Below are 23,103 nucleotides of genomic sequence, written 5' to 3'. Positions count from 1 at the left end.
GGAGATGCAGCATGGCACCCAATGTGAGGACAAGGGTACAAAGTGAAACTGATTAGTGTAGTGGCTAGTACTTATTCAGAAAAGAAGTACTTGGATTCTTATTTCATTGTTATTATTGACTTCCTTGGAAAAGCAAATTCCAGCATTCCTCTTGGCAACCTCACTTTAACAATTGGAAGAGGAGAGTTACTCCATTAATTAGAAGCAAACTTTCAATGGGACCAAATCAGAATATCTCCTAGCAATGGTGAAATCATGCAGTCAATGTCAGTCTCTAGTTTGTAAGAATCTGGATTGACCTGTGAGTTAACCTGTTGCCAAGGATCTAAACCACCTACTGACTCTCACCCCCTTGGGATTGCATTTTGTGAAATTCAAAATGATTTGATAAAATTTGGTAGATTCTCAACCAATAGTGAATCTGGAAGAGTCAGTATCAAAATATCCATGGAGTCATTTATTTGGTACCATTTCAAATACCATACTGATTGTTTTACAGTTACCTTAATAATAATAGCAAGTACTTAAACAGTAGAGATCTAAATACTTTATATGTATTAACTTTTAAATTTCTTACAGCAGCTTCATGAGAGAGATTCCTATGATTATTGTTTTATAAAAGAGAACAGTAAGGTAGAGAGAGAAGTTAAGGAAACCGTCCATAGTAACATAGCTGATAGGCAGTGGGGTCAAGCTTCAAATCCAGGCAGTCTGGCTCCTTAGAGCAGTCCTTTTATAGTTGTTTTCCACTCTGGAATGGGAGAACTTTGAAAGCAAATATAACAAATACTTAAAAATAAAATAAAATAAATTTTTATCACTACTATTAAACAAAATATTATTTATGATCTTTTAAAAACTTGAAAATACTTTTCCATTATTTTCATTTTTATATGATCTCATGAAATGCTGATGTAAAAAGAAAAAGAAACTGATTAGAAGTTAACAATATTATATTCAGTAATATTATAGAGTAGCATAGCATTATGCTTACCTGAAATATTAGGCAAGAATTATACGGTTTGCAGTGGTATTTGAGATAAAATTATTCTAGAGCATTGAAAAAACTTGATGGTGCTTATTTTTCAACCATAGGGAAATTATTTGTTGCTACTATAACCCAAGATGACAAGATATGCAAAGTCATGTCTGTTTGTACTGTCAGTCTCTCTCTCTCTCTCTCTCTCTCTCTTCTTTGGTACTGTCAGTCTATGTCATTTTATGCTCTGACTTTGGTCAAGGAATCTTGACAGAACTGAAGATTATTCTCAACTTTGTTTACTATAAATAAAGGTAACAGGTATGTCAAATATTTGTGAATGAATGTCACATATTTAAAAAAGGCAGCCAGTGGGTGCCAGCTACTGGATAGCTCAGTAGATTTAGCTTTCAGCTCACATCATGATCAGGGTTGTGAGATAGAAGCTCCACCCAGCACAGAGTCTGCTTGTCCCTCTCCCTCCCCCTCTACTTCTCTCTCTAAAATAAATAAAATCTTTAGAAAAAAAAAAAAGGCAGCCAAGTAAGAGAAGCTTTCCCTTGTTACCTTGTTATCTACCACTGTTAAAATATATGTTGATCATTTAAAGCATTGTAACCCTTGTTATAACAGTGTCTCTCTGCTTAATGCCATGAGATTAAGTCACAGATAGACAAATGCTGCCTTCAATTTAGATCTTTTTGACTATATAACTAATGCTTATTGCATGCAAGTTATAACAAACTTGTATGATACCAAATTTTATTATATCATATATAATGTTTTAGCAGGATCCCAAGGGTATTTTTCCATATTGACGTCATCCAGTATATAGGAATTTTCATCCACGGTGTTCTAGGGTGTGCCATGGGCTTTCTCATCTCTATAAAGGCAGAAATACTAGGATACCATTCTTCTGTTCTTTATAGTTCTTAACAGATTAAAATTAAGGGGAATATTGACAGACACCCTTTGATCTGATTAATTAGAAAAAATGTTAATAATAGTAATAATGGCTACCAATTATTGAATTGTTATCATGATCAAGCCCTAAGGGCTTTCCACTTAAATTATCATTCCCAGTATTCCAACAATTAGGAACAATAATTTTAAAATGAGGAAACCAAGACTCAGATAAACTAAGTAAATCAGTTTTCAGCTAGTAAATGAAGTTGAGATTCCAATGCAGAAATTTCTAACTTAAAAAAAAAAAAAAAAAAAAAAAGCCTTCAGATAGGAACCTCTGTAGTTAATGGTTAAACTTCAGATTATTTATCAGTTTCAACACTCTTACACCTCCTGGGTTTGCTAAGAGTTCTAAGAGTGTCTTTAACTGGCTCATTTAAAACAATTCCTTATTCTTCCTTTTCCTTTCTCACCTTCCATGAAGGTGAATTGTACCAAGAAAGACTTCAAGAATATAGAGAAACATAATGATTGGATAATCTTCAAACTGGATTAATGGTCAGCTGGTTTAAAATGAGCCAACTTTACACATAGAAATTTTTTCTTTGTAATTTTTTTCCTTAGTTTAGGATATACATATTTTTTTCATTAGTATCTAACAGTCTACCAAAACTTAGTAGCTTCAAGCAACACCCATTTATTAGGACACAGTTCTATAAGTCAGAAGCCAAAGGATGTGGATGTTTTCTCCAGAGAGACTCTCAGAAGGATAAAATCAAAGTCATAACCAGACAGTATTCTCTTCTGGAAAGTCTGAGGAAGAATCCACTTCCAAGCTCACTCTAGTTGTTGGCTAAATCCATTTCCTTGCTATTGTAGGAACAAGGTTCCCAATTCCTTGGGACATCTAGCCAGATGTCAAGGGCCACTGTCACCATCTAGTGGATGCCCACATTTCTTGCCACATCTTTCTCCATCTCCAGAGTCAGCAGCAAATGTCCCTCACATCAATTCATTCCCTCTGATAGTTCAAATCTCTCTAGCCAGGACAAGGGAGCAATTATATTAAACTTGATATGATCAAAACATTCTGAGTTCTTTATATTTTCTCTCTAGTATAGTCACACACACACACAAAGGAAAACATTTCTTAATAAGGCAGGCTTATCAAATACATTTTAGTGTGTTTTATAAAACAAAAACTAAAAACCAAGAACTATGGGAGAATAAGAAAAATTATCAATGGGACTGAATCCTATAAATTTATCCAGGAAAAAAATATCTCCAGGAACAAAGCAAAAGAAAAAAGTGTGTAGATGGATTTCCCATATAAATTATTAGTGACAACTCAGTGAAATAGAGTAATCAGCATAAGCCAAACTGAACAGGTGCTATTATATGGATGTCCTTTTTTTTCCTGAGTGCACCAAAGGAGACCTGACTCCAGAATAGGCTTTCTCGTGGATTACCTACCCAAATTTTAAGGTAACCACAAAGGTGCTATTCTTCTAGAAAGAGAGGATTTACAGAGAGAGCTTATTCTAGAGAAAAGTATCCATAGTGAAAAAGAAAAGAAACCTAGACAATGATGCCAGAACACAAAACTTGCACATTCTGCTTTATCCTTAGAAATGTGATATTTGGACACAAAACAGGAACTATTCCCTATATTCTAAGGAAAGAAGTAAATTGGCTTTCTTAATCCTATTTCTTAACTAGAGATAAACTCCATGAATGTGACTGAATCTATGCCAGTAGAACCAGATTAAACCCTCGTTTCCATCTTCCTAAAAATATAATTCTAAAATATTACAGAGAAATAGAAGTTTTACTGAAAGTTTTGTCTGAACAACACAGAGTGCTACAATGCACATCTGATTGAAATACTTTTCTTTTTTTTTCCTGTTAGACATCACTTTCCTTTCTCCTGAAGTCTCTGTATGATAGTCTATGACTTCCCCCATATACTCACAATCTCTCACAATTCCTTCTATTGTCTATTACAGTTATTATCCTTAATTTGGATACCCGTGTCAGAACAATACAAGCCTCCTAGTTAGACTCTTGGTGATTGCCAAAGGTAAACTTTGGTAGTCAGCTAAATAAAGACTTTTCCTTTCCTCCACAAGGTCTCTGGAGGATTCTCTATATCCAGGTTTATGAGACAGAAAGAGACAATACACTATTTATTATACTTATTGATTTGGGGGAGGGGTCACTGAGTCTTAGAATGGACCTGAAGTGCCATGCAGAGAAGTCTTTCTATCATGGGCTTTCACTCACCTCCAGGATGAGCTTTGGTTAAGAACTTGTAACAGAGATTCTGCATAAGTCATTTGCAGTAGCCCTGAAAGCAAAATGTCCTCTAAATTTTTCTAATGGACATGAAACCCTTGAAGCCAAAGCTGTAGGTTGAATATGAAAATAAGCTGTCAGTAGATCTTCATGGGTGCAGTGAGTTGGCTGAGCTTCACATGAAATTTTCTTTAAAAAAGACAATGTGAAGAAATGATACATGTTGTCTAATATAATTAAGACCACCTTCACTGTGAAATAATAGTTTCCCCATATCTAAAGTAAAGCAGATTTTTCCCTTTATTGTCTCGATATAAAACTTTCAATCCTGGGCTCATAAAAATCATAGGTTTAAAATTTGTTTTAGGGGAACTATCCCATTGTCTTCAAAGATATAACTTTTAGGTTAGTAGAACAATTGAATTTATGCCAGTAGTTTGGAGCATCTATGTCTGTGGTAGGAAGATAGCACTGTTGTTTAAGCCCAGCATTTGTATTTCCATCAATAAAAGTGTTGACAATTCAGCATAAATGGAAAATCATTCCAGCAAAAACTCAAAATTGTATTATAGAATAAAGAAGAAAATTACATTGAGAAAAAGTGCTAAGCTTTCACATACTCTTCTTCTCAATTAGCTTTTTTTCCCTTCTGTTTCTGAAATAAATGACAGTGGCATTTTCTTTTTGTTTTTGTTTTTGGTTTTGTTTTTTGGTGGAGTCTTTGGTTTTATTTTTGTTTGTTTGTTTTTTGTTTTTTTTTTGTTTTTTTGACAGTGATGTTTTCTTAGTGACTAGGTCAAATTAGCAGTCTTACTTTGGGGTTGCTTGAACATGTAAAAGACAGAACAGTTGCCTGTGTGTATAATAATAGTGACAACAGCATTATTGAACTTGTACTATTTATTTACTCAGCAAAAGTATATTGTGTACATACTAAGTGCCACTCATTTTAGTGATTTTAGGGATCTAGTGGAGAACAATGTGGCAAAGTTTTTACCTTCATGATTCTTATAATAAAACAAACATAAAAATGTGACAGATGGTAATAAAAGATAGGGAGGAAACTAAATGGGATAAGGAGTGCTGGGTGTTGCTATTGTATATTCTTAGGGTGTTGCTATTGTATATTCAAAGAAAACTTTCTTGACATTTGAGAGGAGAACTCAAGGAATGAGAGAGTGAAACATTGAGGAAAGGCAATTTGGGCAGAGGGAACAGCATGTGCAAAGGCCTTACAGTAGGGCTGCATCTGGCACATTGGAAGGATAGCAATAAAATAAGTGTGGATAAAGAAAAGTGAGCAAACAGGGGCATAGATGAGGTTGTGAGCACCGCCTTAAAGATATTTTAGAGCCTTTGAATTTTACTCTGAGTGAGGTTAGAATGGATTGTATGGTTTTGAGCAAAAGACTGACATGCTTTCTCTGACTTCCAGTTTAAAAAGTTTATTCTAGGGAATAGACCATAAAGAGACAATAATATGAGGAATTAAAGGTGATTACAATTACTTAGGTGATAAGTAACAGTGACTTGAACCAGGATGATAGCAGCAGATAGGTGAACAAGTAACCATCTTTGGTATATAATTAGAGGGTATAACTAAAATAATTTCCTGAAAGATTGGATGTGGGTTGTAAAGAGAAAGAGGAGTGGAAATAGCAAGTGTTGTTACCTGTATTGGAGAATATGTAATACCACCCACAGAGAGGTAAATTGATTTGCCTAGTATTAGTGTACCGTGTTAGAACCAGAAAGATCATGTACCTGACCAGAGTCCCAGAATTAATTTTCCCAGGTCCAGTGCTCCACATTTCCTCTGTCTACTTTCAGAATCTTATTTTTCCTGGTGAGAATATTTTCCCTTCCTTTCTAGCACATCAAACAGAACTCTCATGTTATATACTCTTTCCATTTGTACAGCCCAGGAATTCTCAACAGCAGCACTATTGACCATTTAAGTGTGAGATAATTCTCTGTTATGGGGTTTGTCCTGTGCATTGTGAAGATGTTTGGCAACATCTCTGGCCTGTGCCCATTTGATGCTAGTAGCGGCCTTCTCCCAATAGTGAGAAGGGAAAAAATCTCCAGATATTGCCAAATATCCTCTCTCAGGCAAAATCACCATGGTTGAGAACCACTGGCATGACCCATCTCTTATATTCTCTGTATTTAATTCACTCATAGAGGATGGGAATTGAGAAGAAAAAAGGAAGTCTAGACCTTCTGTATTTGCCTCCCATGACTTACCCAGTCTTTCTTAAAGTTGGAGGTTTCTCAGAAGTTCCTTCAGAAGCTGACTGTGTTTTCATTCCTTCTCCAGGTAGGACTTGCCAGTACATGAACAGTCCTAGAGTTCTTTGGAAGCTAGCAATAATAGGAACTCAGAGGGCCTTTATTTAGTGGTTGTTTGTAAGCCACAAAAGCAGCTATCTCCATGATTCTGAACAGGAGATCTATAAATCAAAAGGCATCTAATAAAATCTAGGTGGTTAAGCAATAATTGTGGGACAAATGGGAACTCAAATAGGAGTGGCTGTAAAGGTGTCAAGGCAGTGTTCTGGATTACATCATAAACTTGCTCAATACCAATATCAATGACCTCAACCCAGAAAAGGAATTATTTTTCTTGGATTAGGTCTTTGCCACTGAGCTAGCATAGCCTTGATTTACCACTCAACAGGCAGTCACATTTAACCCTAGAGCTCTGCACAAGGTTTGTAGTAAAGTATACTCATTCCAGAATATTCCAAAGGGGAGATTTATCCACTAAATCTGGGCACTATGCTTCAAATTCCTTATTTTTCTCATTTATTTTCTACTTCTAGAAACATACTACCAAGTTTAAGGTCTGTTTTACAGAGCCAATAGAAGTTCTCAGTGTCAGTGTTTATTACTATTGGTGTCTTTCACATGGGATACTTGCCCTCTAATAAAAATAACATCCCATATAATGGGTACAATTGCATATATCTCTTGTGTTTGTATTTTAAATATTACAGTGCAAGATATAGGGCTGTAAAAGATGTCAAAACATAATCATGCTCTAGGGAAAATAGAATTTGTTGTATGCCTGAGAGAACAGCAGATAGAGTTTTCAATTGCTTACTGCAGATGTGCCATTTCTAATAATAATAAAATTGTAGAGGATGGTGTCAATGTGAAACTACCAACAATGCTTCAGAAAGGACCAATTATCATTCAGTTCTGATGTTACTGCTGAGTCATCACAGGGAAAATGCATCACAATCATTAATAACAGATAAATGTCATAGATGGTGGAGAAAATATTTTAAAAACTCAATGATTTCAAGTTAAGTGGCTCATGAATTATACATTTAATTAAGAAAAGACAAATGGGAAGAATTTTAAACTTCCAATTTGTAAGGTATTTTTTTTCTTTCCCCATTAAATACATACAAATTAAGTATGACAGTGGCTGATGATGGAACAAAATAGATAAGAGCCCCCACTACAGCCTGGCTATTTGAGTGAATGGGAATAGAGATACCATGGGGAGATGGCAGATGGGAAGGATGAAAAATACAGTGACAGGAAGGTCTTGCAGGTTAGCATCTTCACCAGTTCACAGAGGAGCACAGAGAAGTACCTGGTGTCTAGTCACAGAGCTGCTGCCATCTTCCCCTCTGCTCACTCACCCATAAAATGAGAAGATTGAGCTGGAAGATCTTTTGGTCAACTTCCATCCTAGACATGCCATGCATCTGTGAACTAAGGAACATCCTTTTTTTCCTGGGTCCCAAACACCACCCAAAGAGAATTTTAAAATATAGTCACCATTTTATCAAACTCTGAGCCATTTCCCTTCCTAGTATGATTATACAGAAGAGATTTGGAATTACTATTATATTAGTGATTTTCAAAGTAGTGTTCCAGGACCCACCAGTGCCAGCATTTCCAGGGTATTTGTTAGCGATGCAAATAAATTCTCTGGCTCCTTCCCAGACACACTGAAAAAGATACTGGGAGGGTAGATCCCAGCAGTTTGTGTTTTACCAAATCCTCTGAGTGATTGTTACACACACTAAAGTTTCAAAATCTCTGCTCTAGTGAGGCCATTTTGGAGAAAAGAATTATTTCTTAATGGCTTAACAAATGTGTTCTGTTACCTGCTAGCAGTAGCTATAAATACATTGAAGTAATTGAAATGACAGATTGACCTTTTTTTCTCTGTAAGATTCTGAGGAAATTGAACACAGGACAGACAGTGTTGGTGAGATAGGTGGTGAGGAACAGTTGTCCTAGTTCTGAGTAGGCTTTGATATGCAGAGTTTGGGTTTTTAGAAGGAAGTCTGAGAGTAAGTAAGGAAGAATGCTCCAAGGGGAGCATATTGACTTAGAAGACTAGGATCAGTTGTAGATAAATAGAAAAGAAGAAAAGTGGTATTAGGGAAAGAGCAAAGGATTTGGCATCTGAAGGATCTAGGTTCAAGCCCTCCACCTTTTACCTGCAAACAATGTGATGTTGGGAAATTACTTTTATATTCCTAGCTCGAGTACCTTCTCCTTTTTAATGGGCATATTACCAACAGCCAATTAGCTCCACAAAATAAAATTTTGAGATGATGCAACAGGTATGAAATAAAAGTACTCATTTTTTTTTATTATTCTTTATGTAATCTTCCTTTATTTCTGGACCACTTTCTTTTGGCAGCTTCTAAATGTTCCACTATTAAAGAAGGAATAGATCAGAAAGTTTTAGCAACTAAGGTAAAAAGGAATTCACCAAGGGAGAAATGGAAATTACAGTCTGGTCTCAAGATTATAGGGTAAAGAATACAAAGATTTGTTGGGCATTAGTGGCAACCTGTAATTTCTGTTAAGTGAGAAGGGTTAACCTTGGATTTCAGAGAGCTCGTTCCTCTCCCCAGATCACCACTGAATAAAGATCCCTAAACTGAGACATGGCTCTGGGAATTTACTCAATATTGTCTTTATTTCACAAAGGTTCAAAAGATGAGGAGTCACTGACAACAAGGGAATCTGAACTATATTTTTTCCTCCTCTTTATATTGAGGAGAAATTTACTATCTAGATACCTCTCAGTTTCAAACAAAAACCCTTTGAGCATTTCTTTGGTGGAGACAGTAACAGGCTTAGAAGTGAGGCAGCAAAGGACATCAGTAAAAAAACTTAGAAGCAAGAGACCACATGAAATGATAAAAGAGTCCAGTAGGGACTTGCAAAAGCAATGAAGTTTCAATACCCTGGAACAGGCTAAGAATGTCAAAGCATATTTTCAAAAATAAAAAGTGAATTGCATTTATGCATACTTGATCTAAAGCATAAGGCTCTTAAGGAGATCAAAGGAATGCTAAGGGTGGAGTAGACAATTCATAGAAACATAGGTTTCACTTCCTGTTCATTGCAAAAATAAATGTTTTTGCAACATCTCAAGCATTGCTCATCCACCCTCTGCTTGGTCATCTCTAATAATAGAGAGCTCATCACCTCACAAATCACCTGCTGTTATAACTGAAGTTTAGATTGGTCTTCATTATATTAAGGGCTGTATGGCCTTCTGTAACCCTCAACAGCCAAGTCCTATTTTTTGCCTGCTGGGCATCAATAGAAAGGGCTCTATTTAACCCTTTATGCACATGACAGCAATTCTATCTATGAAGACCGTTCAATTATTCTTTCCCACCTTGCCCCAAGGTAAAAATCTAACTTCTTTTTGTTTTCTTTGTGACTTAACCTCTGGCCTTTGTTGGTTATCTGTCTCTTGATATACTTGAGAATTTTAATTCCCCTTTCAGTAAGGGGTGCTCTGAACATAATATTCTGGATCAACCACTTGAGTCATTTGTAAGGTATTGAAAATACAGATTCCATGATAATTCACTCAGATAAAAGGAAACCAAATTGCTAGGAATAGGATTAGCTATCTGTATTTTAATAAGCTTCCTTCGTGATTCTAATGTGCTCTGAATAAAACATAATACTCCGGTCTGAACAGTTCAGAGTAAGAATGAAAAATAATATTCATTATATTGTTTTACAAGTTGTATGTAATTCATTCTAGTGTTTAGTTTTCCTGACACTATTTCCATCCTGGTTTTTTTCCTATTTATATAAATATTACATAGTAATTAAAAATTATAATATGACAGAAACACATTATGCAGAGAGTAAAAGCCTTTGTATTTCCTCCCATCACCCTAAGAAAAGTTCGGTATACATTCTTCGGTTGCTGAATGTAATAATTTGTATATAGAAACACACATACACACATATACATATACACAGTGCTAAACATCCTGATTTACAACATGATTTTCACATAACCATACATCTTGGATTTTTTTCTACCTGAACAGTACTTTTATAGATTTAATGGCATCCTGTTTTCTCTTTTGACACAAAAGTGACATTTTGTTGATTGATCTCTGATGTATCATCCCCACATATTTTCTTCCTTCTGACAATTATATCAGAGTTCTCTCAGTATAGATGAATTCATTTTTACTAACTTATGAATTGCTGTTAGAATTTAAGATTTTAGCTCCTCTCCACCATTAATGGTCCGTTTGTAGATCTTTCTTCTTTCTCCCTCTTTCCTTCCTTCCTTTTGTGCTTTCTAAAATTGGGTTCTCTGAGTGTACCGTTAATGCTTTATTTTTAACTTGGTGAAAGAGATGACAAAGATGGCAACACTTCCTCATGAGTTTTTCTCTATAGATGAAATTAAGGTCAGAATAGCTATTGATGTGTATTTCCTCCTCATTCTTTAGAGAATTTAAATTCTGTAAAGTTAGTGAAAAATGTTTCATATAGTCTGCTTGCACCTGGGATAGACCACTAGAACATATCAGAAATAATTAGTCATTTTTGGCTTTACTATACCTTGCTCCTGCACTCATTTTTAATAAAAGTGCAGATGACAAATATGACCCATAGCCTCTGCCTGAACAAGAGGACCCTAGTTGCTTCAACAGCTCTTCTATGAGCTGTGATTTCCTAGTATGTGATTTCCAAGTTCATCTGTAGGTGAAGATGTTTTTCAGCTGTGTATTTCCCTTCTTCACCCTTACCACACTTAAAAACCTTAATCCACAAGAAATGTTTTTCTTTGTTCAAATATTTCTGGCTAAAATTTTTTCAAATTGACATGTTATTTGTGCAAAGATATGGAACAACTATAAGTCTCATATATTTCTGGTGGAGACGCCAACTGGTATAACTTTGGAAAATTCTTTTGTAGTTTCTTATAAAATTAAACATACATCTATCTCACTCGAAGGAACTTATCCAGGAGAAATGAAAATGTTGGTAGTCATTTCAGCGTGATACATAATGGTCCCAACCTGGAAACCATCCAAATGTTCATCAGTAAGAAAGTGGCTGAACAAATTGTGGTATATTTATAAAATGGAATATTGAAACAGAAAGGAATGAGGTACTAACTGTCACACAACATAAGAGAAAATTTTAAAAAATATATGTTAAAAGAACTCAGACACAGTTTAGTGTGGACATCCTTTGGGCCATATATTGAAAGACATTGCTTTAATATGAGCATTACTGGAGAAATACAGTGTGCACTTTATGCCTATAATATTTTATATATGTTATAGCTTTTCCTTTCTTTTTTGTTATAGCTTTTTTTAATACATTTGTCCACTTGTTCTCTTGGCATGCCATTATTACACCCCTAATTTTTTTTTAATTTTTATTTATTTATGATAGTCACACAGAGAGAGAGAGAGAGAGGCAGAGACACAGGCAGAGGGAGAAGCAGGCTCCATGCACCGGAAGCCTGACGTGGGACTCGATCCCGGGTCTCCAGGATCACACCCTGGGCCAAAGGCAGGCGCCAAACTGCTGCGCCACCCAGGGATCCCCATTATTACACCCCTAAATGCACAAATGCAATGATGGGCAGGAAGACATATAACTTATCATCCAAATTTGAATATATTTGAATATAAGGGAATATTACAATTATATCAAGACAGTAAGCATAAACTGGACAAACAGGTGCATACTTTTATTCTAATTATAGAGAAAAGGGCACAAAATTTTCAGGTAAGAATGAATACGGTAAGGATAATGCTTATTTTTTTTTCTGTTTTCTAGATTTATCTTATGCATGGACCTTCAATGATAACCCCTTATATGTTCAAGAGGACAAAAGGAGATTTGTATCACAAGAGACAGGAAACCTATACATTGCCAAAGTGGAACCATCAGATGTGGGCAACTACACTTGCTTCATAACAAACAAGGAAGCCCAGAGAAGTGTTCAAGGACCACCCACTCCATTAGTGCAGCGCACTGATGGTAAGATGATGAGCTATCTTGGGAATATACTTTGTCCATCACTTTTTGAAGCCTGGGGACATCTGTTGAGGTTTCAGCTTCCCTCTGGTTGAGGAGCCATATCATCAATGAGTTGAAGTCCGATTTACAAATATGATGAAAATCAGATATTATAAAAAATATAATAGAAAATTCTCTCATTCACTTGGTGCAGTTTATATGATTCTCAGTATATTGTGCCATTGGAATATATCCTTTCTTTGCTTAAGGAACATCTAATATTTAAAAAGTTTGTTTGCAAGAGTAAGCGTGTGTGTGTGCACGTGTGGGTGCTGCCAAACTTATTAATTGAATAATATTTTTTTCAGTGAGAATAGGATGCAGCTTCTCTTTAATGCCTCTTTCTTCTCCATGTTTATCTTTTTTGTTCACCCTTTATTCACCTGACTGGCAAAATGGGGGGGAAAAAACTCACATCCAAGGAAAGCAAAGCAAGCAAATATTAATTATAAGCATTCCAAAGAGGAATGAAACACGAGATTCATACTAATTATATTTCTCCAAGGAAGATAATTCAAATTAGTCTCTGATGAGTTTTGTAGCTTAGTCAAGACGTAGCTGGCACCAGATTTAGAAAGCTAGAAAACCTAGGGAAGTCATTGAGTAGAATAATCCTCAAGTCGATTCTTTAATTAAATATTCACAGTGGTAAATGTAAAGATAGAAAACCTGTTGATGCATTTGATGATCAGATCTGGACTTGAAATGTAGTACCTAATAGAATTTTTCTCTTCTCTGACGATTTTAAGAGCAAGAACATAATGCTAATGATGGCTAACAGAATCATGGAACTAGCTCCATACTGGTAGTTCTTATGACAGAGCTTTTGTAATCACTAACCACCCAAACATGTTTGTGTAGTCTTCATTCAGAATTCAGCAACCACTAGATTTATTCATAAGTCCAATTTCTTCCCTTCAGTGAGTATTCAGTTCATCACAGAAAGAGCTCATAACCAATAATATGAATAGAAATTCTACCATTTTTCCTTTTTTTGGTCTACTTTTAGTTTCTGCCTCTCCCCTTCTTAGTTCCTTCATTCTTCTATCCCCTCTATTCTCCTTAATACATACATGGTAAAAACAGATTAGAAGAATTATACAATATTAATGGTATTTATATAAGAAATATCAAATCTCTTCTAAAAGTAGTCACTCAAGAACTATAAGAAGTCAAGAAAATAGAACATAGAAAATTTAACCGATTTAGTTGGCTGAACTAGTACTCTCTACCACATCAACCATAGCTTCTTTGAATGTTTAGAATGATCAAGATCTTAAAAATCAGTACTTTTATTTGATACATATTTTGTAAGTTTCAGCTTCTGTGCAGTTGTACTGGACACAAATAAATCATTTACTTTTGGAATGTATTACTCTGCTATTTAGTATGTAAGTTAAAAGAAAAAAAAAGAATCAAATATTTGAAGAATCTTGATTTGCCACTGATTAAATTAATTGAGTTAATGAGGATAGCCTAGAGAGATTTTTCTGTTTTACCTCTCGTGGATAGCATATTTACATATATTAGACTACTGTCCTATTCTTATCCTTGCCCATATCCACAATTCCTTATTGAAAAATTTGAAACTATAAAAACAACTGTTTTTTAATAAGTGTATACCAAACTGCTTTAGCAGTAAATCCTTAATGAACTGACATAAGCAGATTTATGTCTTTACTTCAATTACTGTTTTACTTCATAGGTTTTGTTGTAGAAGTACTGTTATTCTGTATTAAGAGAACTCCTACAGTATTAGCTGAAAATTTCCTTATTCCTGAACAGATCTGGCCCCATGAGTTCCATGCAAGGGTAATAGATCTGAGAAGACACTTTCTTGATAATTCAGAAGCATTTTAGAATCTAGGTGCATTCAAAAAAAAAAAAAAAAAGAATCTAAGTGCATTCATTTCTTAATTGGAAGACAAATTCTTTGTTAAGATTCTGATATGGACTATAGGGAAATTTGGGATGCCTCTACTCTGATACATTGATATATCTTAGATATTTCTTTTTTAAGCAAAAAAGGAATGCATTATTTCCTTAAGTAGCATCATATAGTTTCTTTGCCCTCTATCACTTATTGAACTATATAAAAATGTTGTTAATTGAAGGACAAAATAATCGGATTTTGGTTAATGAAGCATTTACTTCACAGAAAACCTCTATTCTCCAGAAATGCTGCTAGCTCTTTTGATATTTAACAGGTGTGATGGGGGAATATGAACCAAAGATTGAAGTTCGTTTTCCTGAAACTATACAAGCTGCAAAGGATTCATCTGTAAAACTGGAATGCTTTGCCCTTGGAAAGTAAGGTTTTTTTTGTTTTGTTTTGTTTTGTTTCTGGTTGTTTAATTTTTTTAAACCTTTTTGTTATTCAAACATTGCTCTAAGGTAAATTACCAAATAGATTTCAAGTGCTGGGCAAAAGTGGAACTTTCTGATTAGAATTTAAACAAACATGCCTAATACTCTGAAAATGATTGGGCCTCCCCTAAATGTGCTGATATTTCCTCTAGTTTTAGCATAATGAGTCCCATTTGGGCAGCATCTTAAGGAGGAATGTGTGTATTTGTATAAGATGGTGAACAAGTCACTAAATCTCCAACATATCTTTTACTCCATCTTATCCTACATCCAGCTATATATTGCCTGGAGTATCTTTTTGCTTAATTAATCAGCAATACTTATAAGTGAAAAAATCTGCACTGCAGGTTTCCAAAATAAAACTAATTAAAGCCTATTGTTCATAGTAGATCATTAGAATTGAGCGAAACCTGCCCTGGTCGTGCAGGTACTTTGTTTTACTCAGATAAGTATTTATGAGCTAACAGGTTTAGAATGCTTTTAAGCCAGCCAAATATTTGCATTTTTGCATAGAGTATGCAGACAACTTTTTGCCTTTTAGCTATATTCAGACTCATTTTTATGCCTCTAAGTACTGGTACCCAAGTAACGAAGAGATAGACTAGATCTGCTGTTTTTAAAGTATGCATATGAATTACCTAGGGACATGTTAAATTGTGATTCTGTAGGTCTGAGGTGAGTCTTGATTTTTCTATTTCTAACAAACCTCCAGGTAATGATGATTCTTTTCTATAAAACATATTTGGAATAGTAAGAGACTTGACCCTATCAAATTTGAAGGCTTACCTCTAAATTCAGTCTCTTCCCAAAGTGGTCATCACATTTAGAAAAAGTAATTTACACTCCAAAACATGAAAAACATTTTTAAAAGTTTCCATTTTGTTATTAAGTAAATATGAAGCAGGAGATCCAGGTTCTTGTCTCATGGAGTCAAAGAACGAAGGAGAGTGAGTAAAGCAATAGGGTTTTATTAAGCAAGGATACAAGGAACAAAAAGCTCTCAGGATTGAGAAGGGTCCTGGCAGAGCTGCCACTGAGGGCTTTTAGGGTTGGTCTTTTATTAGAAGCTAACCAGGGAACTTAAATCTTTTTAATTTCTCTACTGACAGCACCTTTGTGTAAGCAGGACAAGTGATAACATCTTTAATGGCTTACTTCTTTTTAGGGTCTGTTTTTAGTTTGTTGGTCACAGATGACTGTCATAAAAAAAGACACCCCCATTCCCACCCCCGCAGCAACTAGGGCAGTGTAGTCTGATGTGTTCCCTTACCCCTGGTTTCCTTACACTTACACATTTTTGAGATTTCTGTGAACCTGATCATGGAGCCTCCTACCTATCTCTTCTTAGCTAGCCCTACCTGTCTTTTTATCAGATATACTAAGTCTTCTTAAGTTCCTTTCCATATATGAAATTTTGTAGATCTTTATATTAAATTTCTCAAGTTATTCATTTCTCATGTATTTAAGAGACCGTATCTTATTTTCATACAATATTGTTCCCATAGTATTTGTCCAATAATTACCAACTGATTAAATCATGCTTAAGAAAGTGACAAAAGGGGACTTTATGTCACAGCCTTTTAAGTTATGATTAACTTTCGCCACTTTCAAGCTTTCTCCAAAATTAAAGTTTATAAAAAAAAAACATAAAATGTCAGCAAAATCTTTGAGAATTAGACAATTTATTTAAAAAGACCAATAAAAGCATCTGAAAGTAATATTTATAGTCGATTCTATTATATTTGGCATCAGGAAATATGGATTCCTGTAATTTAAAAAATACTCTTACATAGTAAATAACTTTGAAAATTATTGAGGCTGGTTCTCAAGAATCTCATGTAAATAAATTCACCTGATTTTAAATTATGAACTTAGAAACTTTTAAATAAATGATTAAGATATCTGCTTGTGAAACCAATGAAGACAGATTCAATTTGCAATATTCTCCAGAGTTGTCTATTAGCAAATATGTTTCTTAACCTTTATGAATTTCCACATACTCATCCAAGAGGAGTTATAATGATACCTGCCTTTTATGTTATTTTCAAGTATAGAGTGGATATTACACGTAAAAAACATTTAGCACTAAGCTTGGCATTTAGGCAATGAACATTCATTGAATTATTCTGAATCCAAAATGCAAATTATCTTTATCTTTTTGTCTAATCAGTGTTTGAATTAGTGGGGATAACGGAACTAGATATCGGTATCTCAGAGGATCTACATGTCCATTCCTTTTGTCTCTTATACTCATGGCAGTATAAGAGAGAGCAAAAAAGAAGCTCAATTCTGGAGTAGAAAAGAGGAGCAAACAAGAAGAAAACTTGGTTGATCTGTAGAGGCTTTGAATTGCTCACATATCAGATTTCTTAATTTTATTTATGTTTACATTTTATTTCTAAAAAATTCAAATCTACAGAAATGTTGAAAGAGCAATACATGGACAATTATGTCAGTTATATATATCCTTCACCTGAGCCAACGAAGTATAAATCTTTGTCACATTCCCTTCTCTCTCTGTCCTCTGCTGACTGTCTCTCTCTCTTCCTCTCAACACACACACCCATACTCACACCCACGCACATGCCATGCATTTAAACAGATAGGTGGTAAGTTCTAATTTGGCCTGCATTTTGGTGAAAGATATGTCATTCAAAATATTGCTAAAGATCCACACTCCATTTTCAGGTCAGCTTGCTATGACATGGAGTGGTGGAGGAAAGGAAAAAAGTAGAGTCAGGAAATGTTGACCATCCCAGTTAAAGTTCCGCATTTGACCTCACTCTTGATCCATTCATGGGTACATTCTATAAGAATTCACTGGAAGGAAATGGAAGGAGTGAATTAATAATCCAAATAGGGGAGCCACAGCCTTAGGCTATATGAGGTAAATTGTTGAAAATTCTCAAATGGAATGCTTTAGAAATAAATGAAATCATCTCTTTTATTTATCTCGTGGTGTTGGAAACAATTAACACATTAAAACCTGAAAACTGGTGAAATTGCATGTGCTAAAATGTATTATCTTAAAAACATGTAGGAGTACCTAAGCTTCCTGATATAATTTGTACTAGCAATATCTGACTTAGGAAAATTTGAGTTGGAAAAATAATAGTTAAAAAAAAACCCTCTTGAAATGTTAAATCTCATGGATAAACTGTATATTCACTGTTAAGTTTATACATAGAAGATGTGTTGTGCATGAAATAAAATGAAGAAGAATGGAAAATGATGAGAATTACTTCATAGAAAATTGCTGAGGAAATGATTGGTTTACTGGAATATACTCCATAAGATTTTATGTGACAAAATCAATCAATGTTGAGATCATGTTTCTTATAGTCATTAATATGAGATTGAAACTCCTTGGGGTTAAAATGGAAAGTCCAAAGCATCCACTAGGTCAAAGTGATAGTTTTAAAGTAACCTGTATAAGAAACACATATTTTGTGTAATTGCAGTGTAGAAGCATTTCTCATTTCTATAGGTGGATGAAATGTATGTGAAAATGTTTTGTATATTTTGGAAAATATTTATAATATTTGAGCTACTAACAATATGTGAGCTACTAACAAAAAGTTTTTATATATGCTTGCCAGCAGTTTTCATAGAACAAATTGCATTGCAGTTGAGACACTGCAAACATACAGAAAATGCCTTTTAGTCTATTATAAAATTTGTCATTTATACTATGACAACTTTTTAAAAATTTGCATAATTAATAAAAACAACACATTCTCTAAAAAATTATTATAGGATAGGCATAAAATAACAACCTGAAAATGTTAAAAATCAAACCTCTTGCTTTATAAATTATAAATCAATATTTGCAGATTTATTACAAAGTGCTTTTACAAACTCTACTAAAAATAATTATGGATCATGTTCTCTGACATGTCTTCATGAATATATTGCCATGTTGAATTTGGGCTTTGTTATTCTTTTTTTATTTTTTTTCAAATATAGTAACTGCTTTGTACAAATCAATTTAAATCTCCTTGTTCACTTTCTGAGGTGCCACATTTCTTTTTAAGATGTTTGATCAACACAAAACTGAGCAAAGCTAATTTGCAGAAAGAAATCAAAGTTCTTTTTCTTATTAACAAAGTTTCTAAACACTTTAATTAAAAAATGAATGCTTTTTATTTTATAAACTATATATTCATTAAGCAAGTGTTTATATATTTTGATACATAAGAGAGATAAATAGTTAAAGGGAAGCAGGAAGAGAGGGAGGAAGGGAGGAAGGCAATCAATAGGTGAATTGGTTGGTATATGGGAGGGAAAAATTAAAACAGGTCAGTGCTATGTCTTATTCTTACTAAGTTTTTTATTTTTAGGACCTAAGATGGTTTCTAAAATGCTGACTGGTTTTCATTAAACATGGGTGGAATACAGCACACACATACTTGCATAATTATGCAATATCTTCCTTTTCCTGTGGAATATTCCTTCTCTTGAATGTATAGCTTTTTTGGGTGCTTGTATCATGACTGACTGGTGTTCTCTGAGCTTCTTCGGAGGCTCTATGACATAGTAGCTGTCATTAATCTTGGCAAATCCCAACCATCATTACTTCAGCTATTTCTTCTATTTTTTTTTCTTTGTTCTCCTTCTGGTATTTCTGATAAATATCTGTTGCACCACTTGTAGTTGCCCACAGTTGTTGGATATTCTGGGTTTCTGATTTTGTTTGTTTGCTTTTCATTCTTTTTTCTCTTTGCATATAAGTTTGGGAAGCTTCTACTGCTATTTCTTCTAGTTCACCTATTTTTTCCTTAGCCATGTTCAGGCCACTGGCAAGACTATCAAGGAATTCTCACTTGTATTACAGTGTTGTTTGTTGTTTCTTTTTCTTTTCTTTCTTTCTTTCTTTCTTTTTTTTTTTTTCCTGGCATTTCCTTTTGGTCATTACTTACAACTTCCTTTTCTCTGCTTGCATTAATCATATGTTTTCATGTGTTGTCTGTTTTTTTCCATTAGAGCCCTTAGCACATTAATCATAGTAATTTTAAATTTCCAGTCTGGTAATCCCAGAATATTTGCCATATTTGAGGGTGGTTCCAATGCTTGCTTTGTCTCTGCAGTCTGCTTATTGATATGCTTTGTATTTTTGTTGTTGTCATTGAAACCATAGATGAGGTTTATCAATTAAACGGAATTGGGGTTATTAGATTTTAGTGTGAGGTTTTACGTTTATCCAGCAAGGAGTTAAGATGTGTTTACTGCTTACCATTTTTGTTTACTGTAGCTGTGGTGTCAGAGGCTAACATTTTCTCTGTTGTCTTTGTTTGTGCCTCCCCTATTGTCTTTGGGTTTCCCAGGAGACTCTTTCTTGTGTAGAGTCTGAGGTCTACAGTTCTTTCAGCTATAATCCCTTGCTATTATACAGGATCCTTATTGATATTATGAAATTCCTAGCTTGCTAATTTTATCATCTTTGTTACTTATGAATCTGTGTCTGTTGACTTCTTTTTCTTCTAGTCATGATTCTCATTTTTATACTTTTTAGGTTATCTAGTAATTTTAGATTGAATTTTAAACATTGTGAATGTTACATTGTTATATCCTGATTATGGCATATTTATTTAAAGTATTGGATTTTATTGACAGGAGTTAAGTTACTATAAATCTGCTTGATCTTACTATGGTTTATTATTAAGCTTCCTTAGACTACATATAGAATAGACTTTAGTCTGAGGCTAGTTAACTAGTAAGATACATCCCCCTATTGAATGCTCCCAATATTTACTAAGTCTCTTTTCTAGTAGGTCAGATGAACTCAACTCTCTTATAGCCCTGTTTGAGCTCTGAAAATTGTTCTATGCTGAGTCTCGTGTGACACGCTTATGCACTTTCTTTTCATTACCCCATCATCTCTGATACTCTGCTCTGCAATCCCAGTCACTTAATCTTGTGTGTCTCCTCAACTCAGAGAAATATTAAGGTCCTATTTAGGTTTCTCTTCCTTATTCTCTTCTCTGAAAAATACCTGTATATAGAAAACAGGATACCAAATCTTGCTTTGTGTATTTCCTCTCCTTTAGGGATCACAGTTTTGTGCCGTCCATTGTTATATTTCTGGAATCAAGTTTGTTTCCCATGTAATTGTCTAGTTTTTCATTTGTTTCGAGCAGAAAGGCAAGTGTAGTCCCAGTGATTTGAACATAGTTGGAAGTCATGTATTGTTATTATTGCCAATTGTAAGGTAAATACAGTGAAGTTTAAAGAAATTAACTAACTAAATCCACATAAATTGCAGATCTGGAATTCTACTCTAAATCGCACTGATTCGATCTTCAAAACTCACACTCGGCCAGCCCAGGTGGCTCAGCGGTTTAGCGCACCTTTAGCCCAGGGTGTGATCCTGGAGACCTGGGATCGAGTCCCACATCAGGCTCCCTGCATGGAGCCTGCTTCTCCCTCTGCCCATGTCTCTGCCTCTCTCTCTCTCTCTCTCTCTCTCTCTGTCTGTCTCTCATGAATAAATAAATAAAATCTTAAAAAAAAACCTCACACATAGCCATTTGATATTTGCATCAAATTATCTTTTAATATATGAATTCATTCCCTGTGTGTAGAGGTAGTTAGCCCCTAGTCTGTAAATGTTTTCCTAACAAAAGCCTTGAAAACTTTCAGTAAAATGTTTAAAAGATTTTATCTGGGGAATGGAATTATAGATATATTTCCCATTTAGAGTCTCTATAATTACTAACATTTCAGTAACAAGTAAGTTTTATCTTTATACATTATAAATTTTTTAAAGTTTCAAAATATAACCTTTTGAAAGCAGCCTTTGGGAGGCTGCTGCCATCAGGTAGGCAGGGAGACTAGAGAGTAAAGTGTAGGGAAAGCTGACCTGAGTGTTTACTCATAGAAGCTAGCCATCTTAAACCACCATAGACTAGCATGAGTAGAGAGTAATTAAGACAAAATTTTAGATACCTGCTTGAACTTTAATTGCTATGACTGTGGGGATATGTAACCCACTTTCTATGTTGGGGTTTCAGAGTTGACATGATCACAGCTTTCAACTCTCAGCTTTGTCTCATTTGTTTAACATGACAGACTCTTAATTATCTAAGCTGCAAATTAACTGTATTGTAAAACACCCTGAGAAACTCTGTGTATAGGTGCTATGCAAATGTAGTATGACTGACTGATATATTTTAGTGTCTACTGTTAGGAAAATATAGGCCTTTGCTGTTTGTGCAGAAGTTAAACTGATATCCCTCATAAACTCTTCTACTGCTCTTATAAACAACCAAACATATTTTCCTTTTTTATTTTAACCTTAATTTAGTAACTTTGCTGCTAGAGCTCAGAAATGTAAATAAAATTAGTAGCAGCACTGAATGTTCTATGTATTCAGGAGCTTTCATGCAGGACTATATTTATGTATATATGTATATTCTTATTTATTTTTTTTCTGATTTATGAAAGAAAAGATACCCAGCTTGGCTATTAATTGCAATCAATAAATGTTAACTTTCACTAAGATGTCTTTAGGTATTCCAGAACCTTCAGATGAAGAGAGGCTATCTAATGTTCACTTTTTTTCTCATACATATCGACATCATGGCAGATTATGGCACAAAAAAGTCCCTGTGAGACCTCAGGATGACAATGGTAGTTTCAAATCAAACTAAGTACATTCAGATCTTTTAGGCCTTTAACAATTAGCTTTAAATACAATCAAAGAGATACCTTAAACTTTTCCTATATGGATGTCTTATAAGTAATTTAGCTTTATTTTTTTGTCTCTTTCTCTCTCATTGAATTGAGTAGCTGAAGAGTGGAGTATTTTTCTTCGTATAGTTTGTCTCATTTGCCCCACACTGAAACCTGATCTAAGTGCTTGCTAATTGTTTTGCATGCTATCATGATGCTGTGTTGATTGGCATAAACTGATAAAATCTGGTAAATTCTATGGCAAGCTCCATAGAATGTACCCCCACACACATACACATCTGTTGACCATGCATGCAAATCTGAGACCTGATAAATATTCAAGCCAATCTTTGAGAAATTGAAAGGTATCAATCCTCAACAAACACATATACATGTGCACTCATCTAGGACTGAATGAATTATTAGCAGATTCCCTAACATTTTAAGACAACATTATGTTCTGGAAAGAGCACAGAATTTGAATTCAAAGAGATTAGTGTTTCAATCCTAAATTCTTCTGTCAAGAGCTGGGCTATTATGAGGAG

At 34.5% G+C, this 23,103-nt stretch overlaps 1 protein-coding gene across 2 annotated transcripts in view; it reads left to right on the top strand.

Annotated features, from left to right (window-relative positions):
- CNTN6 (contactin 6) overlaps nucleotides 1-23,103 on the top strand; it is a 270,512-nt gene that overhangs the window by 155,894 nt on the left and 91,515 nt on the right. For both annotated transcript variants that reach the window (XM_038565825.1, XM_038565826.1), the window contains exons 6-7: nucleotides 12,278-12,481; nucleotides 14,728-14,830. In XM_038565825.1, coding sequence (XP_038421753.1) covers nucleotides 12,278-12,481; nucleotides 14,728-14,830 — 307 coding nt within the window. The remainder of the gene's footprint in view (nucleotides 1-12,277; nucleotides 12,482-14,727; nucleotides 14,831-23,103) is intronic.

Source organism: Canis lupus, chromosome 20 (genome assembly GCF_011100685.1).
Source record: "Canis lupus familiaris isolate Mischka breed German Shepherd chromosome 20, alternate assembly UU_Cfam_GSD_1.0, whole genome shotgun sequence".
Taxonomy (NCBI): Eukaryota; Metazoa; Chordata; class Mammalia; order Carnivora; family Canidae; genus Canis; species Canis lupus.
Note: the sequence above shows the minus strand (reverse complement) of the source record. Positions and strands in the feature narration are given on the sequence as shown.